Source organism: Nuphar pumila, chromosome 11, assembly GCF_984573655.1.
Source record: "Nuphar pumila chromosome 11, dmNupPumi1.hap1.1, whole genome shotgun sequence".
Taxonomy (NCBI): domain Eukaryota; kingdom Viridiplantae; phylum Streptophyta; class Magnoliopsida; order Nymphaeales; family Nymphaeaceae; genus Nuphar; species Nuphar pumila.
The window spans coordinates 107,273,417-107,299,503 of NC_143259.1; the positions used below are offsets into that span (position 1 = coordinate 107,273,417).

At 37.2% G+C, this 26,087-nt stretch overlaps 2 protein-coding genes across 4 annotated transcripts; both read left to right on the plus strand.

Moving 5' to 3' along the window:
* Window positions 1-3,257: 3,257 nt before the first annotated feature.
* Window positions 3,258-19,023, plus strand: LOC149822725 (Cyclophilin-like peptidyl-prolyl cis-trans isomerase family protein). 3 transcript variants are annotated; one of them, XM_089980015.1, is made up of 9 exons: window positions 3,258-3,511; window positions 3,661-3,725; window positions 3,853-3,921; window positions 4,513-4,581; window positions 13,532-13,627; window positions 13,737-13,811; window positions 17,947-18,108; window positions 18,339-18,497; window positions 18,823-19,023. In XM_089980015.1, exons 5-9 carry the CDS (start codon window positions 13,625-13,627, stop codon window positions 18,904-18,906), a joined length of 483 nt encoding a protein of 160 aa, XP_089836141.1. In that variant the 5' UTR covers window positions 3,258-3,511; window positions 3,661-3,725; window positions 3,853-3,921; window positions 4,513-4,581; window positions 13,532-13,624; the 3' UTR covers window positions 18,907-19,023. The 3 variants fall into 3 exon arrangements, with proteins under 3 accessions (XP_089836141.1, XP_089836139.1, XP_089836140.1); XM_089980013.1 differs by lacking the exon at window positions 4,513-4,581; XM_089980014.1 differs by lacking the exons at window positions 3,258-3,511; window positions 4,513-4,581 and adding an exon at window positions 3,554-3,567.
* A 1,754-nt stretch (window positions 19,024-20,777) lies between these two features.
* LOC149822726 (14 kDa zinc-binding protein-like) lies at window positions 20,778-25,697 on the plus strand. The gene is made up of 6 exons (XM_089980016.1): window positions 20,778-20,916; window positions 21,014-21,106; window positions 21,785-21,871; window positions 22,079-22,226; window positions 24,701-24,818; window positions 25,260-25,697. The coding sequence occupies exons 1-6, from the start codon at window positions 20,867-20,869 to the stop codon at window positions 25,325-25,327; spliced, it is 564 nt and encodes a 187-aa protein (XP_089836142.1). The 5' UTR covers window positions 20,778-20,866; the 3' UTR covers window positions 25,328-25,697.
* Window positions 25,698-26,087: the final 390 nt, after the last annotated feature.

The window sequence follows — 26,087 nt, forward strand, 5'->3', positions numbered from 1 at the left end:
TATTTCATGGTAGTCTTAAGATGAATCATTGTCAATGTCCTGGACCGAGCCATCGGAATGGGGCATGTGCAGTGCAAAGTTCTACTGAGTAGAAAATGCATTGAGTGTAGGAACGCGCGGTATGTGTTGGCTTGATCGATGATGTGCGGTGGTAGCATGACATACGATAGACATCAATATCGTCGTTAGTGCATCAATGTATGGCGGCACAGACATGGAGTGTTGTTTGATTAAGCAGTACCAGCGGATCAAAGGATGTTGTCTTTGGAGTTTTGGTTAAGGAGCTCTCGATTTGTAGGAATGTCCCATGCATAGCGGTTGGATGCACGGAGGTGCGTGTGGGTTAGAGCTAATTCTCCTAAAAATCACATTAGGTTATTCTAATTAAGTATGGTGACTCGTGGCTAGGCGAGTGAATGCCTAGGCACTGGCGAATGAGTTTGGGTGGTGCTTTTCACTATGATATTCAATCATCAACTGGTCCTCGGGCTAGGGGCCGCAAAGTCTTGTTCATTCAGTGGTGAGATTTAGTGTAGTGTGCATATGGAGTCACAATACGTTTCATGACATGCAAGGCTATGGCAAAGTTTGTATCATTTTAGGAAGTGATAGTTGGTATGAGACAACTATGCACTAAGTGATATGGACTACATAGAATACACATTTGAAAATATGATTGACCAACTTTCGTTCGGCAGTTGCGCACGGGGTGGTGCACAGGGCCAATGCAAATGATTCAACATATGGAAATATGTTAGTACGCGACTTTTGGCCATTAGGCTGGCAAGATTATGCAGTTTGGCACATCACAGGTTTGCAAAATATTTTATGCCCGTGACAAATTAGTTGCGAGTGAGCAACTGAAAGGCTTGCGGCGGTAAAGAAGGATCGTCGCGCCGCATTGGCATATGGAAGAAATAGACCCGTGATAAATTGACATCAGAGTAGAAAGATTCACGGAGACCTTATTGTTTATTGTGTGTGATACTGAAAAGGACATAGATGATTTATCTTGGGTATGCAAATTTGTGCAACTAAAGTATTGTTGACCAAGCACAGAAGCAAGATGTTGGCATGATGATATGAGACATCTTGACCATGGTAAGCAGGAGTGTAAGGTTGTTGTTCACTTAGCTAAGGAAATATAGATAAGTCAAAGATTCCTACCAGTTGTGCATTAGGTTCGCAGGTGAAGCGTGACATTTGCGTTATGCATATAGAGAATACACGGTGCATTCAGCTGGATGGATTTGCACCTTTGTGTATAGAAGACTCAACTAAACTTCTATATTCTCTCTCAAGATTGTGGGTTAGTGGAGTGCCCATCTTGAGCATAAGCATGATGCTCATTGTTTTGGTCTCTTTAGCTGGCAATTCCTCTAAGGATTGTGTGTGCAGAAAAAGTTATTATTCGTGGCTCGTCAATTTGGTTCCTGCGAGAATGTTTTGCTGACTCCGAGAGAGAGTTACAACATGTCTCCGGGAGGGGAGTTGCAAGGTTGGGAAAAGTTGCCTTTATGAGGACGAGTGTCCAGGAAGACACTTTGAAGGACTGATTTGAGGTGATACGCAAGAAGACGTCTCCCACTTGAGGACTAGTTTGGATCATTAGAAAATTGCAAGTTGGTGCATAAGGGAGTTGATATTCTCGCGGAAAGCATTGGTGGTCGTCTTTCTCTACGAGGACCACGAAAAACTTGGAATTGCCCTTGCTGGTGTTGGAAGGCACCTCAGCCATGAGCATGAAGATGATAATTTTTTCGTGTGGGTAAGGATGACTTGCTTGTACATGGAACTGCACTAGGGTCTCATGAGCAAATAATGCTCGATATTGATTGAGCAAAAGACCATTGTCTAAGTGATCAGAGGCGTGTTAAGGAATGAGACTTGGCATGTCAAAGGTTGTAGCGATGGTGGATGAAAACCAGAACAAGTTGAGTATGATGATGAATATAAGTAAACAAAAGATCAGTACAAAGGAAAACTGAAATATCAGTCAAGACTGTGTTCTTACCTGCATCGACATTGTCGATGACAATAATGATTTGGGTGGAGGAAAATGTCGTGGGTCGAGCCTTCGAAATGGGGTATGTGCAGTGCAAAACTCTACTGAGAGGAAAATGCATCGAGTGTAGCAACACGCGGTATGCGTTGACTTGATTGGTGACATGCAATGGTAGCATGGCACGTGATAGGCATAAATATCGTCGTTAGTGCATCTTTGTATGGTGACACAAACGTAGAGCAATGTTTGGTTAAACATTGTCAGCAGATCAGAGGGTGTTTCCTTTGGAGATTTGGTTAAGGACCTCTCGGCTTGCAAAAATATTTCATGCGCAACGGTTGGATGCACGGGGGTGTATGTGGGTTAGGGCTAATTCCCACATGAATCACATTAGGTGATTCCAACCGAGTATAGTGACTCGAGACTAGGTGAGTGAATGCTTAGGTGTCGATGAATGAGTCTGGGTGATGCTCTTTGCTATGGTGTTCAATCATTAACTGGTTTTCAAACTGGGGGCTGCAAGGTTTTGTTCCTTCAGTGTCGAGGTTTGGTATAGTGTATGCATGGAGTCACAGTACGCTTCATAGCACGCAAGGCTAAGGCAAAATTTACGTTATTTTTAGAAGTGGTAGTTGGTATGGGACAACTATGCACTAAGTGGTATGAACTACATAGAATACGCATTTAAAAATGTGCTTAATTAGCTTTCGCTAGACAACTGTGTACGAGGTGGTGTGCAGGGCTAATGAAAATGATTCAGCACATGAAAAAATGTTGGTACGTGACCTTTGACCGTTAAGCTGAGTAGATTGGGTAGTTTAGTGCATCACGGGTTTGTGAAACATTCTATCCCCATGACAATTTAGTTGCAAGTGAGTGACTAAAAGGCTTGTGGTGGTAAGGAAGTACCGTCACGCCGCACCGACCTATGACAGAAATAGGCCTCTAAAAGTCAATGCCTGGTGTCTAAATAAAAAATGAAGATTTGAATCTTGTAGTGGTCACTTTTTATCTAGGATGGATGTATTGTGTTAATTAATTTTACGTTGGCTTCCTATTAGGTTTACTGGAAGATGTGTTTCCTGCTTCCTTCTACTAGTATGAACCGAGTCTGAGCGAAGTCGTACAAACGAGCCGAGCCTATCAGGCTCGTTTAAGCTCGAGCTCGCCCGACCCGACTGGGCCCGGATCCGGTAAGGCATTGTGCTGAACGGTTGATCTTATAGGTTCAGAGTATACATGATTAGCGACTTCTGCCCCCGGACTCCCCTTGCCCTTTCGGCCTTCTCCTCCGCTCTGCCTCTGCGTGCCCTCTTCACCCCTTGCCCTTCCGCTCTGCATGCCCTCTTCCTCTTCGTCCTCTCCAGCTCTCCTTCCCGGTTCCGCTCTTCGTCCTCTCTTTCCCAGTTTCCTCTCTCAGTCACTCTGTGTATCCGACGGGCGACGGAGGACGAGATCGAGCCTGCGTCGAGCGAAGGAATAGACGAAGGGTTTCTGTGTGCTCAGGTTCTCTCTCTTTAGTATCACTGAATCAGTCGCAGAGGGCAAGGGCAAGGGCAAGGGTTTCAGTGTGCTATCTTCCCATTTTTGTTTTAGTTTATGTGTTTTTTCTGTTGACTGACTTTTCAGTTTTTTTTTTCGATTTTGTGTTTCAGTGTCACTGAATCGCAGAAGGTTAGAGAGGGTTTTTGTTACGGTAAAGCCGAGCATCAGCCATCAGGTCTCTCTCTCTCATTTTCGTTTTGGGTTCTGTTTTTCCCTGTGTCCCTGTGTTGATCTATCTCACTGATTTTTATGTTGTCTGACTTTTCAGTTTTTTTTTTTTCTTTTTCGAATTTATGTTTCAGTATCACTGAATCGCAGAAGGTAGGTTAGGGAGGGTTTTGGTTCCGGTAAAGCCGAGCATCAGCCATCCGGTCTTTCTCTCTCTCTCTGACTCTCTCTCCCATTTTCTTTTTGGGTTCTGTTTTTGAATTTTCTGTTAATGTTAGATATTGTTGATTCAATGTACGCTTGCACACCTATTTGTTGTATGCATCTTTGTTAGGTTCAGTCAACTGTAATGTGTATTATCCAACTAAGAGAGATTGATTCTTCAGCTACTAAATTTTTTTGGTTCATATATTTGCTTTTGTTTGATTAGGCTGCTGCAGTTGTTAGTTGTGTATGACCTTAACCTGAGTTTGATTCAAAGAGAAGTTTTTGGATATCAAATTCTGGTTAAATTTAGTTGATGTATTAGAACTTTGATTCGGTTACTAACTTTCTAATGGACTGATTCCAACTTGTTGGGGTTATATTGATTGTGCGCTTCTCCTTTATAAGTGGGGTTGGAAATCTTAAAATGGACCCCTAGAGAGAGTATAAATCAGGCATGACCCGTGTGAAGCTTGAGTGCATTATGATTTTGTGGCTTCCCGGTTTCCTAGTTTTCTTTTTTGCTTTTCCAGTTTGAATTTGTTATTTTTCATGTCATGCTTCCACTCTGATGACCAGCATCTTGACAGGGCTTGGACAATGAACATTTGGATAAATAGTGTTCAACTTATATGCAGCTATAACTTATAAGGATTAAGGTATTGATATGTTGAGCCTCCTTAAGTGTAGATTGATACCACATCACCCACTTCCATACCAGTGAATTTATCATCAAGTCAAACCTGCTATGATTTGTAGAGTTCAGCTTCTATAGAAATCAGGTTTTCATATACTTCAAAGTTATCAGATATCCTGCTTGTTTTTAGATCAATGAAAATTGTTGGAAAATGTTACTTTTAATCTATTTATGGAAAATATTATGCCCAAAAATTTAGTTTTCTCACATTAGTGCTAACTGAATGTCAAGATATTCTGCAATTTCTTTGCATGCTAAACCACTTTTAGTGATTTCTTCTCTTCCTTGATTCTCTTACTAAATATATTATGTCACTATGTAAAATGTGCGACAATGCAATTTTTATTATAGATATCAAAATGGCTCATTTACAGCTTATGTTTTTTCATTTGGCTTTCCTCAAAGTTATTTTTGTTTGAAGTTGTAAAACATCTAATCTTCCCCTTCCTCACTACCGACATTTACGTATTCGTCTTTCAGTAATTCAGTTTATTCTTTTTTTCATTACTAAATTGGAGACTAATATATCTTCTAACAATCTCTCAACCACACAATTTTGATGTCATGGTAGCCATGACACAATACTCAACTTCTATTGATGATAATGACACTTTCTGCTGCTTTTTACATTTTCAAGATACCAACGAATCACCTACAAAAACACAAAAGCTAATAGTTGAACGTCTATCATTGAGATTTCCTCCCTATTCAGAATCAGAATATGCAATTAACTTGAGTTGAGAGGAAGAATATAAGAAAAGTCCTTTAAAAACTGATTTTTGCAAACATCAAATAATCTGCATGACAATACTCATATGCATAGTAGTAGGGGAATGTTGAAACTGGCTGGATGTATATACGTCATGAGAGATGTCAGGTCTAGTAATAGTTAAGTCAATGCCCCTAATCATCTATCGATAAGGAGTGGCGTCATTTAAGGGTGTTCCATCATCAATTTTCATCTTCACATTTGTTACTTTAGGTGTGTTCACTCTCTTATCATCAGTTATTCTAGACATGTCAATGATCTCTATAGCAAACTTGGACTGAGTTAGTAAATAACTATGGGAGGATTTGACTACTTTTATCCCCAAAAGGAATCTAAGAAGCCCTAGATCAGTTATTTCAAAATTCTATGTAAGAACATTTTTAATATAAATTACTCCATGTTTGTCTCCTCCAATAATGATCATATCATCAACATAGAGAAGTGAAATGACATCATCACCTGCATCTGACTTCGTAATAAATATAGTTGTGTCTGTACAACAAGATTTAAAACCAAGTTTAACCATAACAGAGCTAAACCTATCATACTAGACCTTAGGTGTCTATTTCAAACCATATAAACTCGTTTTTAAATAAAGAACCTTTCTTTTAGGAATTTCATATCCTGATTGTCGATATATGTAAACCTCTTCTTTCAATTCACCATTTAGGAATGCATTTTTGACATCCATATGATAAATGTGTCAATTCTTAATGACAACTATAGCTATGAGGGTTCTAACAGATATCCTAGCTACTGGTGCAAAGGTTTAATCTATTTCAGATTTTTGAGAATAACCCTTGGCTACTAACCTTGCCTTATACCGTTCTAGGGAACCATCGCTTTTGGTTTTAACCTTGTAAACCAACATACAACCTATGAACTTTTTCTTTTTTGGTAGATCTTTTATTTTCCATGTGTTAGATGGCTTCTATCCATTCGGGGTAACTTTTGGCTTGTTTGTAGGAATTGGGTTCGAAACAGGAAAAGATTTTAGCTAGACATGCTCTATATTGAGGGGGAAAAGAGTCATAGGATACAAACCTATCTGGGGTCTAGATTCCCTAATGGATCTCTTAAGATTACTAGATTCTTGTGTCTCAAAGTTAGAATATTTATCTAAGGCACTAGGTTGACTCTCGTTGCCTCTTCTTCTATATTGAAGAACTGGAGGTTCACTTCTATCCTATATCATGGTTTTCATCACCAGGAGTGTGAATAACAAGTTCTTCATTCAGAGTATCAATACTCAAAGAATCTTCATTAGGAAGTAACTCAAACATGAAAGAATAATTATTAGCTTTCTTAGGCACATTTTTATCAAAAGGACTTTCTTTTTCCAAAAAAGTTATATTTTTTAGAAATATAAAGTTTATTATTTTTGAGATCACATCTAAAACCTTTTTGGGTTTTACCATACCAAAAAAAACACAAGGAATAACCCAATGAGATAATTTTTTATTTTTGTTCGTGAGTACAAAACATTTACTTTCAAAAGTTCTCAATCTAGAGTAATTAGGAGAAATTTTGTAAAGTTTTTTAAGAGGTGTAATGTTTTGAAGTTTGATAAAAGGAATTCTATTTATGAGGTAAACGGTAAGTGCGGCTTCGGCCTAAAACTCCTTAGGAATATTTTTTGAAATGAGCAGGGTTCTAGTAGTTTCTACAATGTGCCTATGTTTTCTTTTTGCCAAACCATTTTGTTGTAGAGTATAAGCACAAAATATGTGGTTAATAATACCATTTACTTCCAAATACCTTTTGAAATCATGACATAAATTTTTCTTGAATCAAAGCAAAAAATAACTATATTAAATTGAGATAATTTTTTGACTAATTTATGAAAAGATTTGAAAATTTTAAAGACTTCATTTTTGTGCCTAAGAAAACAAATCCATGTGTACCAAGAAGTCATAATAAGCAAAATCACCTTTAAAAACAATAGGTGCTAGACTCCACACATCAAAATATATTAATTCAAGTGGTTTAGTAGAAAAAGGTTCTCTCTCGATAGGGAATGACCATTTTTTCAAGAATGCAATAAGTGCAATCAAAATTTTCATTACAAAATTTTCTCAAATAGGGTACATTGAATAATTTAGATACACTAGGATGACTTAGCCTTTGATGTCACAAAACAATATCCAAATCTTATATATTGTAACAAAAAGTAGTTTTTGGAAGAATCCATGTAATAGAGTTCCTCTATATCCTTCCACAATCTGCATCCTGGACCAGAGATCCTGTGCCAAACATTGTTTCGCTGAAAAGGAGATTTTACAACCATGATCGGCTATTTTAGAAACAAAAAAAATATTTAAATTGAGTTTTGGAACAAATCTAATTTTTTGTATGAAAAAAATTGAAGAGTTTTTAAAATCTCTAACCCCTTTTATGTCAAGGGAAGAACCATCCGCTGTAAAAACATTAGATACACTTAAATTATTTCTACATTTGGAGAACAAAAAATGATTAGGGGTCATATGAAATGATTCACCAGAGTCTAAAAGCCAAAAAAAAATTACTTGGAGGAAAAGAAGCGGAGACCGTGATACCCGAGATTGAAGAAGATCCCTCGAGAAGCGGTTATAGGGCCTCCACTAGTTGGGATAAAAACATGGTTCCAATGAATTTGGAATCTCCATTAGCTCTAGTCTTGTCCCCATGTGATGCATCTACGCTGGTCGTTCTTCACTCATTTTTTCCTTTGAATTTAGGGCGATAAGGCTTGATGTGCTCCGGTTCTCAACATTTATGAGATCTAATTATCTTCCTCCCTTCATCACTACGTTACATCCCGAAATTAGATATGGTGAAATGAGGAGACTTGTTCGTGTTAGTGTTGGCTCCGAGTGTCAACACTTTATCCTTTGATTCCTTGAGCTCGGACATGATCAGTGTTGTGAAAAGCGTTGAGGCGTAGCGAGGCGCTCCACCAAAATCTGAGGCGAGGCGTAAGCCTCGAGGCGCAAAGCGTAAGCCTCAATTTTTTTTAAAACTTAAAAAAAACTATAAAAATGATATAAAATTATAAATAAATAAGAAATGTTTTATTGGTGAAGCGCCAACCAACACGAAATAAAAAATCTCAAATAAATACGAAAAAAATATGAGATTAACATGTAAAAGTAACATTAATGCAACAACTCGATCTATATAAGTATCTAATTGCATAAATATGAGCATTCATTCAATAAAAAACTAACATTAACAACAAAATGCATATTAGCACTAACAACATCATGTCATAATTAAAAAATGCATGTTAACATTAACAACCAAATGTTAATGTATTTGTCCAGAATTCTTCAAAATGAGAGTGTTAACATTCACAATTACAACTGAAAGTCCCAAAAAACATATAAATGACCAATAGCTCTATGATATGAATTAGGGCCTAGGCTCTTGTTGTGTCTCGTCATCATCAATATTTAAGTCTTCAATATCATCATCTGAAGAATCCATATAAATAGGTTCTCTTTATCATCTACACTTTCTTCATCCACGTCCTCAATTACTTCTTTTGCTTTTTTTTCCTTCAATAAAAAATCATGTATTAAATATTTATTTTATGTAATTAAAAAAATACATTTATATTCATAGCTAGGTAAAATGAATATAACTTTACCTCGATTTCTTGAAGACATGTCTTGCCTAGAACCACTTTGTGAAACATGAGGTGAAGTGACTTTTTCAATAGGCACATGCTCAATGGCATTTATGTCGAAGTTCGGATCCAACCATGAATCCTCCAACCAATTGGGATCACTTGGCAACACGTGATCTTCCTTCTCCATAATCCACTCATCGTCTGAGTCTATATGATCTAGACATATAGGGTCTTTGGTAGCCCTCCTCTTCATATTTCTCTCTCTTAATTTCATATTGTACATTACAAAAACCAATGCATTCATCTTCTCTTGTTCAAGTCTATTCCTTCATTTTGTATGCACCTATAATTTCAAATCATTGATAATCAAATATAAGATAATTAAACATATAAAAATGTATTTCAAAAATAAAATACAAAGTCACAAACCAATGATAAAGTACTCCAATTCCTCTCACAGCCCGATGCACTGCATGTCAAACTTAAAATTCGAATTGCAAAATTCATCAACTCAGGATTTTCGTGCCCAAATGAACTCCACCAATCAGCTACATTCAAATAAAATAATAAAAAATTGATAAAAACATTAAGAATGTCATAATTAACAAAAACATAAAAAAATATTGACAAATAACAACATAATTGAAAACTTACCAGGACTTTTTAATTTTCTTGTTGTAACAGCTGCCTCTCTGCCAAACAAGCCCTTTGCCTTTTTAAATGCATCAATTTGTGTTGTAATTTTCAACCGAATATTTGCATCAGAAACTAATTTTTCAACACAATCATAAAAGCCACCCATAACTTCTCCATCAAGGTTGAAGTTGTCAGCATAATGAAAATGTGGATTTAAATAATAGGCAGCTCATGCAAAGACTTATGAAGTTGCAAGTCCCATCGTCTATCAATGATATCCCAAATAGGTTTATATTTTCTTTGGACATTGTCAAGGTTTGAAGCAATTTCCTCCTTCGCTCTATCCATTGCCTCATACAAAAATCCCATAGCAGGTTCGTCTGCATCAACGAGTCGCAACACTTTCACGAGAGGTAGTGTAGCTTTAATTGCATATGATATGGCAGCCCAAAACTTATGATCATTAAGAACAATACAAGAAATGTTCTTAGCATCAGATTTCTTATAGTAATTAGATGTTCTAAAATTTGAAGATAAGAACATCGACTTTAACTCTTTCTTATAACATTCAATACTATGAAGTGTAAGATATTTTGTGGCAAAACGAGCGACGGCTGGACGCAGAAGTTCTTTCTTCTTTGTGAATTTTCTCATTAAATTTAATACCCATGCATGACTATAAATGTATCTTGTAATTTTTTTTGCCTTTTCCACTGTATCTTTAAAAATTGATATCTTTCCAATATCTTCTAACATAAGATCCAAGCAGTGGGCTGCACATGGTGTCCAAAAACATGTTTTTCCTGCTGTTAACATATTTTCAGCTGCCACATAATTTGGTGCATTATCTGTAATGAATTGCACCATATTACTTTCACCAACTTCTTTAACAACTTCAAACAACTTACACAAATTTGCACCAGTTTTTTTCATGTCGCTGATGTCAATGGACTTCAAAAATACTGTCCCAGATGAGCTGTTCACAAGAAAATTAATTAAGTTTCTTCCTTTCCCATTTGTCCAACCATCTGCCATAATACTGCAACCAACCTTTGGCCACTCTTTTTTGAACTCTTTCAAAATTTCATGAGTACAATCTACTTCGTCCTTCAAAATCCATGTTCTGATCTCATGATAAGATGGTGGTTTGAACCCTCGCCTATAATTTGCAATAGCTTCTACCATTGCACCAAAATATGGATTGTTGCAAAGATTAAATGATAAGGCATTTGCATAAAAAATCTACCAATGGCACGACATGCATTTTTTCTTTTATCCCTTTTGAAAGCAGTGTTTATTGTGGTTTGTCGTGCTTCTTTGTTCACAAAAAGGTTCATAGGACCAACTGCATTTGTTTTTGCATCACTACCTGATCCACTAGCTTCTTTATTCACATTATCGCCGGTTGATGATCCAAAATAAACACTTCTCTCGATATCCAACTTGTTTTGTTCTAATTCTTCTTTCTTTAGCCTCTGATCCTTTAGATGATTCTGAAAAAATCTTTTCACGTCAGGTGGAACCGCTTCGCACATGCTTACACCATGCTTTGTGCCAGCTAAGTGATGTTTTAGCCTATAGATGCCTCCTGTAGTCTGTTTATGACAGTAATTGCAAATTACATGTCCTACGAGTTTGAGATCTTTAGTAGGATTTGGAACTTTAACTCCATGATCCCATCCTAGATCTTTTGCCATTGTTCAACTGCAAAAATACATAACACAAAATATATATTAACATCATGCATTCTGCTGACCACATTACATGAAAACAAATGCAAAATAGACAATCTTGGTGTATAAGCTATATACGAATCCTAGAAAAAAACATAATTGACGAAAAAAAAACAATAAATATATTTAGGTCAGTTTTTTAATTGGGTCTCAAAGTTCATTCAATAATGCACACTTATAGCCACACACACACATAATAGAGATAGAGTGGAGGTGGTTTGGATCCCAGATTTCTTTTCAAAACAAAAAGAAAACACCAACCAACTACAAGGCACTCCAAACAAATTTTGCATCGATTGAAATGAATACCATCACAAAAAAGCACCAACAAAACACAAAAAATATCCTTAAAAACACAAATAAAACACCAACGAAATTTGTCTTCCTTTCTTTCGAAGAAAGAAGAGCATGTTAAACCAACAAAATAACCATCCCTAGAAGAAAGAAGGTGGAAGAGGCGATGATCGGCGACGGGTGGTGGCCGACGGCGAGTGGTGGCCGGCGATAGCAGTGGCGGTGGACGAGAGGGGACAGAGTGGAGAGAGAAGGGGCGAGGGCTTTCCCTCGCCCCGAAGCGCCTCTGTCTTTTTTAAAGACACAGGTTCTCGATCTTTCGAGAATACGGGCCCGGATCCGGGTCGAACTCGGGTCCGGGCCATCCGATTTTTAATGCGCGCCTCAAGGCGTACGCCTCAAGGCGTACGCCTCAAGGCGCATGAGGCGTACGCCTCAAGGCGCATGAGGCGTACGCCTCAAGGCGCATGAGGCGTACGCCTTGAGGCTGTTGCGCTTTTTCAGTGCGCCTCAAGGCGAAAAGGGCCTCGCCTCGAGGTGAGGCGCGCTTTTTGCGCCTTGAGGCGCGTTTTTAACAACACTGGACATGATCTTTATTCTAGTCTCTTCCATACTTCGGTCAAGACTTCATGTAGAGGTGGAGTCTCATCTTTCTCACAATGAGTAATGGAGCTTTATCTCTCTCTTTTCCTTTAAGAGTCTCCTCATTAGTCTCACTATCTTCTCCCACAATAATTTTGGTAAGAATGGGTTTAGGTTCCGGATTGGAACCATCAACCAAATGCCATAGCTCTTTTCCCTCTGGAATTCTCTTTACCGCGGTGGCCCATATGTTGTTGTTGGTCCCATCAAATTTGATGGGAACAACGGTTACAACTTCCTTGTCGGCTATGAAAGTAAAGCGAAAGAAGAAGAGAAAGAGAATAAAAGAGGGGGAGAAGAAAAAGGTGAAGAATGTGATGACACATTTTCCGAAGCAACTAATCGACACTTCTCCAATCTTCACGGTCCATCACACAATCTTCAAAAACAAATTACAATAAGAAATCACCAAGACTTTGATACCATGTAATGAAAGAGGGAAAAATAATACAAGAGTGCCTCTTATGAGCTTACAAGAACACAATAGCAAAAACACAAAGACCACTTATGGGTCAATACAAGAACACATGCACATAGGCCACTTAGGGCCAAGAACACAAGTAAAGATATAGGATTTTATTAGAACCAAATGCTTGAGAAAAGCATAACACAAGAAAAGGGAGAGATTCAATACAAGAACACATGCACATAGGCCACTTAGGGCCAAGAACACAAGTAAAGATATAGGATTTTATTAGAACCAAATGCTTGAGAAAAGCATAACACAAGAGAAGGGGAGATCCCCTTTATATAGATAATAGAGGCTCAATAGAGCCATTAGGAGCATCCCAATGGCTAGAAATAGAGCCGTTGAGAGCTCCCAACAACTCTATTTGGTCAATGACCAAATAGCCCTTAAAGAAAAAGAAAATAAAAAAGTAAAAAAAATACAAAAGACAAATGTGCCCCTAATGGGCACAGCCTATTACAATGACTAAAATAACCAAAATATCCCTAATGTGTATAACCTATTACAACAATATGCAAACAATATAAAATATATATATATATATACATATTTATATGTCTATATATGTACATACACGAATATATATATATATATATATATATATATATATATATATAAGTATACATAGCTAAATATATATACTTATATGTACATATTAACAATTGGTTGTTATACTTTCTAAGTGTATGGATCCTATACATAAAGATGATCTACTTACTCCAATAGAATGCTTAAGTGAATGATTCTAATGCTTTCCAGGTAATTCAGAGCGGGTTCATCAAGCAATAGAATCTGGTTTCAGGAGATTGGTTACAGTCCCAGGAAGAAGGATAATTTTGCATATATTTGTAGATGGTAAAGAACCTCGTGAACCACATCCTCTCTCTCTATGTATATATATGTGCATGTGTGTATTTATATTATTTATTTATGTATGCATATTTTGTAATCTTATGTATTGCAGTCAGTCACTTTGCATACAAATTTGGGAGACATTAAGTGTGAAATCTTCTGTGATGAAGTGCCTAAAACAGCAGAGGTGCGTCCTTTGCATTTTTCTAGTCATATAGTATTTATGTAGAGATTGAACTTTGCATTTCCTATGTAGATTTTACTTTTAATCTATGCTTCCATCAAAAGATTGAATTATTATATGAAGTTTTGAGTTTATTTATTTTATTTTGCTTTTGAAGTAAATTTATTTTGTGCTGAATACCTGAAAGAGGCTGATGGAAACAGTTTATTACATTTATGTATCACTTATGTTGAAAAAAACACTATAGTTAGTCTTAGGTGTATATCCATTTTGCTCTAAATCAGTAGTAAAAGGGACTTCAGCATGCATTGTTAAGTTGCATTTCAATGCTGATTTATTTTGAGTAGGTTGAGACTTCTGATTGTGGGTGTTCACGTAACCACTTAGAATTTCTACCTTGCATTATGGGGTAACATGGTATTAGCAAATCCTTATTATTTGCAATTATTTGGTGCATGCATTATTCTAAATTCTTGAGATTATGTGCTATAGTTGGCAATTTTGTGGTGTTCCTAATTATAAAAGTGTATAAGTTCATTCATTTTCATAACAGAAACTTAATTTATGTTATTCTGGTCATGTTTGGCTTGCTCAACATGTCAAATTTTTTAGCTGTTTTTTTGTAGCGGTGAGCCTCATATGGTATTTGAAGCCCCTTCAAAAGTGATACAATCAATACCTATTTCTTGCACCTTGACCATTCTAGTTTGTGATATTTTTTTCGCTTTTCTGCATCTTGACTATTTTAATTGTATTTTTTATCTTTTTATTTAATCATATTATCTTTCAGATCTGATGTGGATTTGTGATTTATTATTTTCCTTTGGAACAGAAAAATAAGTTTTGTACAATAATTTATATAGTTAAGTTATAGTTCATTTTTTTTTTGTTCAAACGTTTATTCAAACAAGGCTTGTCTCTTGAGGAATTGAGGGAACAGATGCACTTTTCCATTCCAGTTAATAAAAACAACAATAAACCAAAGGAAAAATAAGGAAAGGAATGAATTGAAATAGCTTTTGTTCCTGCTTCAATAACATATTGACTTTTCAGATTTCTCATTTTAGGTTAGGATTCACTAAAAAAGGGGGTTGGGGAGTGGGTGGGAGAACGAGTGTCACTTTGGGCTTTGTTGATTTAATGATTTTATTGAAAAAAGATCGGAGTCATGGTATTTATTTCACTGAAGATTATCTATGTCGGGTGTTATGCCCGTCGCTTCAGGGGGTATTCACGTTTGGCATATGCCTGCCTTGACTGGGATATTTGGGGATGATTCCGTGGTTTGATCCAGGGCAAGTGTTCAGATCTATTATGACATATCTATGAGGTGCTCAACAGACCGTCTTTTTTGTAATACCTTCCGGACACGACCGTAGTATTCAGGGTTGGTTGGGGTGAGGAAATAATGTTTTCATTCATATTATATCCTTCTGGATTCAGGATACAAATTCATGCTATGCTTGTGGAGAAGCAGAAACATTTGAGCTAACGTTTTTGTGCTTCATAGTTTTATCCTTCTTTTTTTAATTATGTCTCTGATATTCCTGTTAAGTATATATATATGTATATATGTTCACATATATTATAAATACACATGTATATTATGTGTATATATACATAGACATGTATTTCTTTTTTTTGTAATAGGTCATGCCCTCTAGGGGCATTTTGTATTTTTTGTTTCTCTGTTTTTTATTTGTAGTTTTATTTTTTACTGTTTCTAGCTGTTGAGTTGGACTAGCCCAACGGCTAGTAGGAGTAGCCCCTCTACCTCATTCTTCTCCTATTTAAATGATGTTTACCCATTGTTCATGCATGCTTCTTTGAGTGTTCTTTAAGTGAATAATAATATTAATTTTTACAAATATTGTACTCCTTTGAGTGTTGTTTGTCAGGTGTGCCCTTTGTGGCCTTGTGATTACTCATTAATGACTTGTGTTTTGCCCTAGTGGCATTGTGCTTATGCTCGTATTTGAGTCTTCATTACATGGTATCAGAGCCCTTGGTGTATACACCCTTGGGCCTTGTTGATCGGAGTGCTTGTGTGATTGGGTGCTCGTGGTGATCGTCATGGTTGACAAACTCGGCGAGTCAACTTGTGACTCACCCGAGTTGTCCCGTATTGCCTTTTAACCGAATCAAAAATTCAGTAAAACTCATTTTGGGCTAAACTCGGTCTAGTCAGCCAGGTTTTGTTGGGACTCGCCCGAGTCAGCCGAGTCTCATATACTTTTTTAATAACGATTAATTAAATGCATTTAAGAAGTTTAATTAGGCACTGTCCCTTACACCCAATTAAACACTCCTTTTTAATGACTTTCTTTTTTCATTGCATGCAGTTTTTATTTTTTTTAGGAAGAGTTACTTTCTTAATTAAGTTTAATCAATCCATTCCTTTTAAGAAATTTAGGCACCCGTCCTCACACCCAATACAAAACGGCTTCTTTAATGACTTTATCTTTTTATTGCATGCGTCACGATTTTTTAAGTATAACTTTTTTTATTAAGTTTAATTAAGTGTAGGTGTACTTAATTTGTGCAGCATGATAATAGATGAGTTTATTTCATTATGCACTTAAACGGTGTATTTCAATAAAATAAATCTTCATGCACATTGCTATATTAGAACCTAACTGTTGGTGTAATTTAGATTGAACCCAAATTGATAAAAATCCTTCCCTTTTTGTCATTATTTCTTATCCTTCTAAGCACGTCACAAAGGTATCTTATAAATAACTCCTGATGACCTATTGCCCCTAATAAAAATGAACACCCATGGCATGGATCTTTTTATGTTGCTTTATTTGTCAGTCTAAAGTCTTTAATGGCCTATTTAAATTCAAGTTGCTTTTTCATTTTTTTCTATCAAAGAGATGTTTTAAAATTAAAAGTTTGAAGTTTATATATATATATATATATATATATATATATATATATAGACGGGCATATCATCAGACATGTAATTTGTCTGATGATTTTCGGACAGTGTTCTGTTGCTGATCGTGCAAGATCAACGGCGGAAAACACCTTTTTATTTTTTAAAATGGGTGATTTAGAGGCAGTCACGACTGTCGCTAAAACTCAAAATTGCAAAAAACAACAACAAAAGTACTGGGCGTGTCTGACCCTCGTCCCACTACCAATGCATCCGACTATGCTGTAATGAAATACAAGTGCAAAAACAATGTCACAAAGTGACTACAAGAAGGCACAAATACATAAGCAAAATGTCACTAATGAACCAAATACAATGTGCCACAAAGGGCAAACACCAAACGCAGACAAAGTGAATCTAAATACCAGATTGCATACTTCTTCACCAAGGCTTTGATGGTGCCTCACTTTTCTTTCCTCTTTGTCCAACTTTCGGTTATCTCACCGTCACTTTGAGGGGGGTGTTAAATTATATATGTATATGTATGTATGTGCATATATATATATTATAAAATATATATAGATATAAATATTATAATATATATATATATATTATTATATATATACATAGACATGTATTCCTCTTTTTGTAATAGGTCATGCCCTCTAGGGGCGTTTTGTAATTTTGCTTTTCTGTTTTTTTTTTTAGTTTTTACTGTTTCTTACTGTTGGGACTAGCCCCTCTACATGATTCTTCTCATATTTAGATGGGGTCTTAGCCATTGTTCGTGTATGCTTCTCTAAAGCATTCTTTAAGTGAATAATAATATTATTTTCACAATATTGTACTCCTTGAGTGTTGATTGTGAGGTGTGCCCTTTGTGGCTTTGTGATTGCCCATTAGTGGATTGTGTTTTTCCTTAGTGCCATTGTACTTGTGGTTGTATTTGAGGCTTCATTACAATTCCAGCTGAGGAATAGCCCCCTCAACGGAATTTGAACATAAAGCCTTTATTTAATGATGGTCCACCTCTACCAGTGTAGTTATCACATTCGATCCCTGGTGGCCAAAAGGATTGAATTCTAGTTTTCACATGCGCTTTATGGTTTGCTTTTGATTTTTTCCTTTTAAATGTTGTCTTGCATCCCAGACATGAACTGTTTGAGAACCTTCTCATTTTGATAATCGAATAATTCCTTTGCAATTTCTTTTTCTTTTGCTATTGTGCTGATTGTTCATGTTCTATTAATTGGAAAGCAGAACTTCTTAGCACTTTGTGCCAGCAGTTATTATGATGGGACAATATTTCATCGTAACATCAAGGGGTTTATGATTCAAGGTGGGGACCCTACAGGAACTGGAAAGGGAGGAACCAGTATTTGGGGAAAAAAATTCAGCGATGAGATACGTGATTCACTCAAGGTACAGAATACTGCTCCTTGCTCATGGTTCATCTTACTGATAGCCATTCTTTGGCATGTTGAGCATTTTCAGTTTATTTGGCTTGGCTAGAATTTTGAAATCTTTGGGCTGGCTCCTTCAACTTTCAACTTAATATGTGCATGAGCATAAAACTATACAAATTCAGTGTAGAATGGGGATCAAATAACTGACCACTGAGATTCATTTTAACTCTCTTTCTGCTTTTGTAGCACAATGCAAGGGGGATACTGTCAATGGCTAATAGTGGCCCCAATACCAATGGCAGTCAGTTTTTTATCTCCTATGCAAAGCAGCCCCATTTGAATGGCTTGTACACTGTCTTTGGCAGAGTGATTCATGGGTTTGAGGTTCTCGATCTCATGGAAAAGGTATGTGTAAATCTATTACCAAGATATTTTCAGTAGAACAGTTTGAGTGCTATTTTGCATCACAATTTGATGATTTATCTAGTCACTACATTCAGGCATGAGTCATGATCATCATCACTGAGACAGGCGAAAGTCGGAAGCATGGATACTCCATTTTGACTCTTGTTCTGGATCCCCTTATATACTAGTCATGTTGAAAACTTTATAAAATTGGTCGTATCTATGTGATATAACGTGAATGAAACAAGACATACCTGCTGTCTTGAATGTTGCAACTTCTGGCCATATCACATCTTATCATTCATTTCATGCTATTCTTGTGCAGACTCAAACAGGGCATTTGGATCGACCTCTTGCAGAAATCAGGTTGAACCGCGTGACCATCCATGCGAATCCTCTTGCTGGTTAATTTGATAAATGAACAAATGTATGCTCACTTTTTGTTTTTCTTTCATACTGAATTTTATGTACATTGTGTGGAAGAGAATAGGCTTCAAGTAATGCCGTTAAACACGGTTATCATATCAAGCGTTTTCTCCTTTAGCTCACTTACAGTGAAAGATTCAATCTAGTCTCTTGATGAGCATTGAAGTTGAGAGTTCTTAAACAGCTACATGCATGTGAGAGTGTCTCTAGCTTTGCATGGACTCCGTGTTTGCGATCAAATTATCTTCTATAGCTGTTTTGGTGGTAGAGGATTCTTGGTGACACATTTAAGGGCACGTTTGGAAGTGGGAAAAGTGCGAAAATTTTGTAGAAACTGTATAAAACAGAATCTTCTCATACACTTCTAAACGAGGGTGAATTTTTCATACTTTTGTATGATTTTACCAGCTGTACATTTAAGAATTTCTCCAAGTGGAGAAATAATGGTGAAAATTTTCAAGATTCAATATGTTTTCTGTTTCCTTATTTCAGTTCATGGTTGGATAGGTGATATTCAATTTGATATTGAACATGGTTGCATCCAATTAACATATATCTAATTAGGTAGGATTTGGCGAATACACGGATCGGACCCAAATCCATTTTGTTTGTCCATCCATGCAATGCATGAGACCAATTCCTACTGTCATGGAAATGCATAACCATTATGTTATTATCATTATTGCATAAATGATTTTGAAGTACGGATCCAGTCTTTTGACATAAGATGGGTTTCATCCTGCATTTAATCCTAGCCATCCAATCAACGTCTAGGATTGGTCCACATTTTCACCTAGATGTGGACTAATCCTACCCATCCAGATGCTTCAGCTGGACAACTAGGATTGACATAAGACAGAACCCATCCTATATTGAAGGACCGAATCCTTTTTTATGATTTTGTGGGTGCACATGAAACTGTTGCATGATTGTGGATGGTGGTTCTAATTATGCAAGTCTCCTAGCAAGGAATGCCACCCCCCCCAAATTCAGACCATCAGTTTCTGCCTTGCCACTAGGTTAATAGAAGCCAATTTAACCTTGTCCTTGTACATACGAGGCTCAAAATTGGGGGTGGGAGCCGGGAGGTCCGAACATTGGGGTTGGGTCCAATAAGCCCATTAGTGGATATATATATATATAAATAAGGGTTTCAATGTAGTAAGTCTGGGTTGAATGAAAATAGAATTGTAGAGGCTCCTCCCCTTGAAGTTCAAGAGGAAATTTCCCTTCACCATTTTTTTCTCCCTCCATCCCTTCCATGGCTTCGATCCACTTGCATGCACGGGCCACCACTGAGCTTGGCTTGGTGCCTTTAAAGCGACCACCATCAGTCCCTACGCTCACCGCCATCCCTTCCATCCACTCTGCACACTGTTGATGCCTGCACGGTCGCACTGTGCTTGTTCACCGCAGCACCTAGGCAGCTTGTTACCCTCGGAGTGCCTTTGAAAGAGTGAGGTGTAACAAGGAACCTTGGCAAAGGGTAGGAGAGGTAGGGCTTACCAAATCTAGTTGGTGTTTGTGCCATAAGAACATGGGAGAGAAGATTGAAAGCAAATTCGGGCACCTTACGTTTAGGGATGTCAATGAACCGGATTTATATGATATCTGACCAATTCGATTCCATTTAGTTGCATTTGGTAAGCCAAAACAATATCCGATTATAATCGGATGTGAATATGGTTTTCATTTTTTACTATCGAATCTGAGAAATATTAGAATTTGACGGATATTGTTTCGGCTTACCAAAACAATTCAATAACGAATGTAAGGATAAATACAGAAAACAAAAACTAGCCCTGAGCGATGTTAGAAATATTTGCTAGGAGCTTGTTTTTCAAACTTACACAAGAATCAGCATACCATTTTTTCCAAGTGGACCTTTATGCTCCGTCCGAGTCTCGGCGTCCAGTCCCACGGTCCCACCGTTCGCCACTCCGATGGCGTCCGCCATTGCCGCTGCTTGCTCTTCCTCTCCTTTCCTCTTCCGGTAGTACAAAATCGAACCCATTATTGCTTCTCTCTCTCTCTTCGTTTATACCCATATTGTTTACTCTCTCTCTCTCTCTCTTGTTGGTTTCGTGCAGCAATGGTGGTTCCCTCCGAGCATCGAAATTTGGATTAGTGCGTGCAATCTGTTTCCGCAAAACAGTTTCTGTTCGTACCGTGCATCGCTCGAGGTAAGCCAACCATCTTTCTTACATTCCACACTAATGGTCTCCAACATTCGTTCGATTACCTCCCCAATTTGCATTGCCTTGATTGCCATATTTATAGCTTCAATTAGGCTCTGTTTGGGATCCTTGAATCGGAGGTGTGTTGCGGTTTCTTCCACTGCTCTCATGCTCTTTGACTGTTTGGGAGCAGTGGTGTTGCCAAAACACTTGTTACAATTCACTACATCTCCTGTAAATTGCTCATTTTCTAAAGAAAGAACCACTTCACAGTTTCAAGCGATTGTGCTGTTATAAGGCGAACACATACTGAACTTTTTCACTCAAATCAAACAGCGAGGAGAAGAACTAGCATCTAAGGCTCTGTTTGGGAGCCTTGCATTGAGATGGAAACACCATTTCCATGTGCTGCCAAAATCAAATTATGGTTTTGTTGCCAAAATGTGATGTTGAGGATGGAGTTGCCAAAAGCATCATCTTGTGAATGGTGTTGAAATGTGGTGACTGTTGGGGCTGTCAATTCCAATCTTGTGAGATGCACATGAAACTGTGAAATGGTTCTTTCTTGTTTTTCTTTTTTTCTGGGGTTTTCTTTTCGTATGGCATGATATCATAGATTTCAGCTATTTTTTGGAATTAACTTTTAAATTCACCGATTGATTCTTACTCATGTGTATTGTCTAGATATCTGACTCGCCTGAGAGTTTCTGGTAACGAAGAGGCGTCTGCCAAAGTGGCGGCATTGAGTGCAGAAAGTGGAGCTCCCACAATGTAGAATGAAGTTTAATAGCATAACATGGGCATTCTTTTGGTTTTTTTTTGCCCCTTCATTTGGTTAAATTTGCTTGCATTGTTTCTTGTTGATAGTAGGGAAGGTCTTGGTTTTTGAATTTTCTATTTGATTTTCTGTATTCATGCGTCAAATAGTTATCCCGTGACTTTTGCTACAAACTGGTATGGTGTTTTGTTTATTTTCAGATTCGACAAGATTATATCAAAGGAAATTCCTTCAACTATAGTGTATGAGGATGAGAAGGTCTTGGCATTTCGCGATATCAATCCCCAATCTCCAAGTCATATTCTGCTGATTCCCAAGCTTAGGGATGGATTGACTCAACTTTCCAAGGTTCTCCTTTTCTTTTTTAGTTTTTTGTTCCTTTTGAAACCATGATTGCCTTTTTGTTTTATATGGAAGTGTTTCATTAAGAATATTGTGAGATAACTATAAGCTATATGTGACCATCATCTTGCAAGTATAGCTTCTTTTTTTCTTTCTCTCCCGGTAAAAGATATTTGCAAGTCGGTAGTCACATGTAGTGGCATAAAAGATAGCATTCAAAATGCTTTTGTTCAATCAATTCCAAATATACTTTGTTGAATGCATCTTCTCATAATTCCTCTTTGTTAGTGATTCCAGCAAGTTTTGATTATATTTCATGAATTTTCCCCATAAGATCATTTGGTAGAGATCTACATCAATTAATGGTTTGTGATTGTTAATTTTGATGACTTCACGTATTGGCAAAGTTGAAGTAACAAAAAAAAATTGGTTGTATCACGTAGAATATATGGAAATGATACAGATTGCTGTTTCCTGTGACAAAACAATTCAGGCTGAGCATTTTCATTTTCTGAAGGGATGAAAGTAGCATAGAGATACAATAACTATGAGGTTTCATTGATAATATTTATACAAATTAGAGAGAAGAAAATAGAGGGTGTTAGGTGGAAGTGCGAAAATCCCTAATGTGAAAGTTGTGTAAGGATAATAGACTTATAGAAGGACTAGCAGCCATCCAAATGTGGTTAACAAGATGAACATGAATGTGTCGATGAAGCTAAGAAGAACGACATAAACTAGCAGGAAGTTGCAGAGTGTTTGGTAATGAGAAGCATGGCTATAGATCATCTGATCTTAGAAAGCCCATCATTAACCCCCAAGGCCATGAGAGGGGAAAAAGGGAAGATTGAGGGAACTGAAAAATCAGCAAAAAATTAATTAGGGGAAAAGTTAGAGAAAATTCATGAAGGCATGATCATGCTTGTGTAAGTATTGTTAAAAATGTATACTATATATATATATATGTATGTATCTATCTATATATATACATATTCAAATATGTATATATATAGATATATACATGTATACATATATGTATAATATCCTTTTTGTATTTTTATTTTCCCTTTTTCTTTTTATGTATTTTTTATAGTCAACAGGCTGTTGACTAGCTGTTAGACACAGTCTAACAACCAGAAGACTAGCCGTTAGACTGTGTCAGTCTAACATAAAAACTAGCCACAACTAGTTTTTGCTCCCTCTTGTGTATATAAATAAGGGGTGTTTACTAGGGATGGCAATGGACCGGGGTGGGTGTGGGGGACAAGGTCTCCATCCCTGCTCCGTCTCAAAATAGTGACCTCCACCACTGCCCCGTCTCCATCCCGTCCCTCGGCCTATCCCGTCCTCGTTCTCGTACCCGAGTCTCACCAAATTTACCATCCCCGTCTCCTATCACTGTGTTCGTTAGAAGGAGGAGAAGGAGAGGCTGAGCTGCCGAGAGGGTCGAGTTGTCATGCAAAGCGATATGGAGAGCCTTGAGAGGAGGCTGAAAGGGTCGACTGCGGTGACCGGAAGGAGAACTGAAAAATCCAAAAGAGTCGTTTTAGGCTTTAGGGTTAGAAATTTAGTAATACTTTTATTGTGATTGTGTGTGTTTCTTAATCACATCTATATCAGATCCGACCTAGTGTGATCCTGGGCACGGGCCCCAAAATCACAACAATGATCATCTAATGCATGTAAATGGCCGGATGGATCATTTTGCAGCAGATGAGGCACATGCAAATATACTCTTAAGGATAATTTAAAGGTATGCATAGAGCGTTGCCTCTTGTTGGGAAAGTTTATGCCAACTAGATTAAGGATCATGGGCCATGGGCCATGGGCATGAGTAGTAGACATATGGAGTTATGATCAGCTTAATTGAGGGCAATAAGATGTTCTATTCAATCGAAGGAGATGAACTGATGGAATTTTGAAGCTGGAAAGGATGAAAGCATCTCATAGATAAATATATGTTGTTTCAGTTACCTGAAATGATGGGTTTAATTCTTCATTAGAAACCGTCATGGTTGTCAAATCAATTAGCAAATGTATAGGTGGTAGAAGTATAGGTCAAATTGTGTACATTTTGATCTGTTTCTTATGCTTGACACATTATATATGGATCTTATTTTTGTTTATTATTTATTCAAAGATCCTGTTTCACCTCCATAGTCTCCATCTTATGGGTGTAGGCAGTGTTTCAGCTGGTACTTTGCATAAAGACTCTGGTATGTGATGCAGCCACTCCAAAAGTTAAACATGAATGTTTTTCCTATACTGTCACTTATTACAAGTTTGTTCTTCATCCATAGGCCTGTTGTTTGCCGGTTCACGATATTGCTGGTTATCTTACGCAATTGTTGATCAACAATGATGACACACAATTACTCTTGCAGACACACATGTGCACGTTCATATTGTGTTTTATTTGTTTGTTCATCTCTCACAGTCTCTTTGAGATGTGATTAACTATCATACCACCCCTCTTTCAGGCTGAACCGCGGCATGTGGATATGTTGGGTCATCTTCTTTACACTGCAAAGCTAGTTGCTGAAAAGGAGGGTCTGTCAAATGGCTATCGAGTAGTAATCAATGATGGCCCTGATGGATGTAAGCATGCATCATCTTTGTTTCTTTATCTAGATTATAGTCACCAATGTCGCTCTCGGCGATTTCTTGCCAAGGGTTTTTCTTGTTCTTTTTTTGTTCAAAAAGTGGGTTTTTGGGGAAAATCTTGGAAGTTTAAAAATTAAAATATATAAATAGTAATAAGAAAGATAGCGAATAATAGACTTTGTATTGTTTTTCTTGCAAACATATAAAGAAACAAGATTGAAAAGTTAAAAAAAGCAAAAAATAGAAAAACTAGGCTTAAAAAATATAAAAATAAGAAAATTTTCAAAACATTATGCAAAAGTATCGTAATAATATCATGGCTTCCCTTAAATTGACATTAATTCATGATATTTTCAAAATATCGGCGATAATGGTGATTATGATCTAGATCAAGTTACCAGTAGTCAATCTAATGTCAGAAGTTTGTCCTTGCAGGTCAGTCAGTTTATCATCTTCACCTACATATACTTGGTGGAAGACAAATGAAGTGGCCACCAGGCTGATTGTTTTTATGTTGGGGTTGTGATGTTTTCCTTATATTCCAACTTTTGTTGGCTGGCTGGCATCAGAACTTTTTCCTCCTGGAAGGAATTCCCTGTTCATTTCTAGTTCATGGTTAATGCTGATTGAGTGGAATCTTTATGATTTGGCATCTGCCTTTTGGGCTCAAGTGAAAGACATGATCATCATTACAGACTTACTGTAATGAAATGGTAAAAGATTGGGAAACAAATTGCTGGGAGATTTTCAATTCAATTCCAAGTCGTCAAGAGTAACAAGTTACTATGGGGTGTACAGTAGGTTGCTCCTTGTACCAATAAAATGCAAACTTGATGCCAACTTGAAACACAGTTGCAAGCTCGTTAAGCCAAATACTATGTCAAATTTTTTTTTTTTGATATTTACATAGAGAAACACCTCCAGGATCAGAGACCTAGCCGTGCTGACTCTGCCTGCTGTACTTATTGTCGCTGTCCTAGCAGCGTAAAACTCCGTGGGCTTACCTCTTGCCTTCAAGGTGTCACTACGCTTCGGCTTGCGCATGGGATTTGAACCTAGACAACCTGTTTACCGGCCTAGGTCGCATCCCACTAAGCCAAACCCCTTTGAGGTCAATACTATGTTAATGGTTTGCTCCATATGCACAAATATCACCAATGTTTTGAAAATATTGATATTATACTGAAAATATGTGATATACTAACGTGATGAAAATACTTTTGCAGAGTTTCCTTCTATTATTCACGTATTTATTTATATTTC

Excerpts from the sequence above, each read along its gene's own strand:
- LOC149822726 (XM_089980016.1), top strand. The coding sequence starts at position 20,867 with ATGGCGTCCGCCATTGCCGCTGCTTGCTCTTCCTCTCCTTTCCTCTTC. Across the intron at positions 21,872-22,078 it reads GAAAGTGGAGCTCCCACAAT|ATTCGACAAGATTATATCAA; the intron begins GTAGAATGAAGT and ends GTTTATTTTCAG. Across the intron at positions 24,819-25,259 it reads CAATGATGGCCCTGATGGAT|GTCAGTCAGTTTATCATCTT; the intron begins GTAAGCATGCAT and ends TTGTCCTTGCAG.
- LOC149822725 (XM_089980015.1), top strand. Across the intron at positions 18,109-18,338 it reads AGATACGTGATTCACTCAAG|CACAATGCAAGGGGGATACT; the intron begins GTACAGAATACT and ends CTGCTTTTGTAG. Across the intron at positions 18,498-18,822 it reads TTCTCGATCTCATGGAAAAG|ACTCAAACAGGGCATTTGGA; the intron begins GTATGTGTAAAT and ends ATTCTTGTGCAG.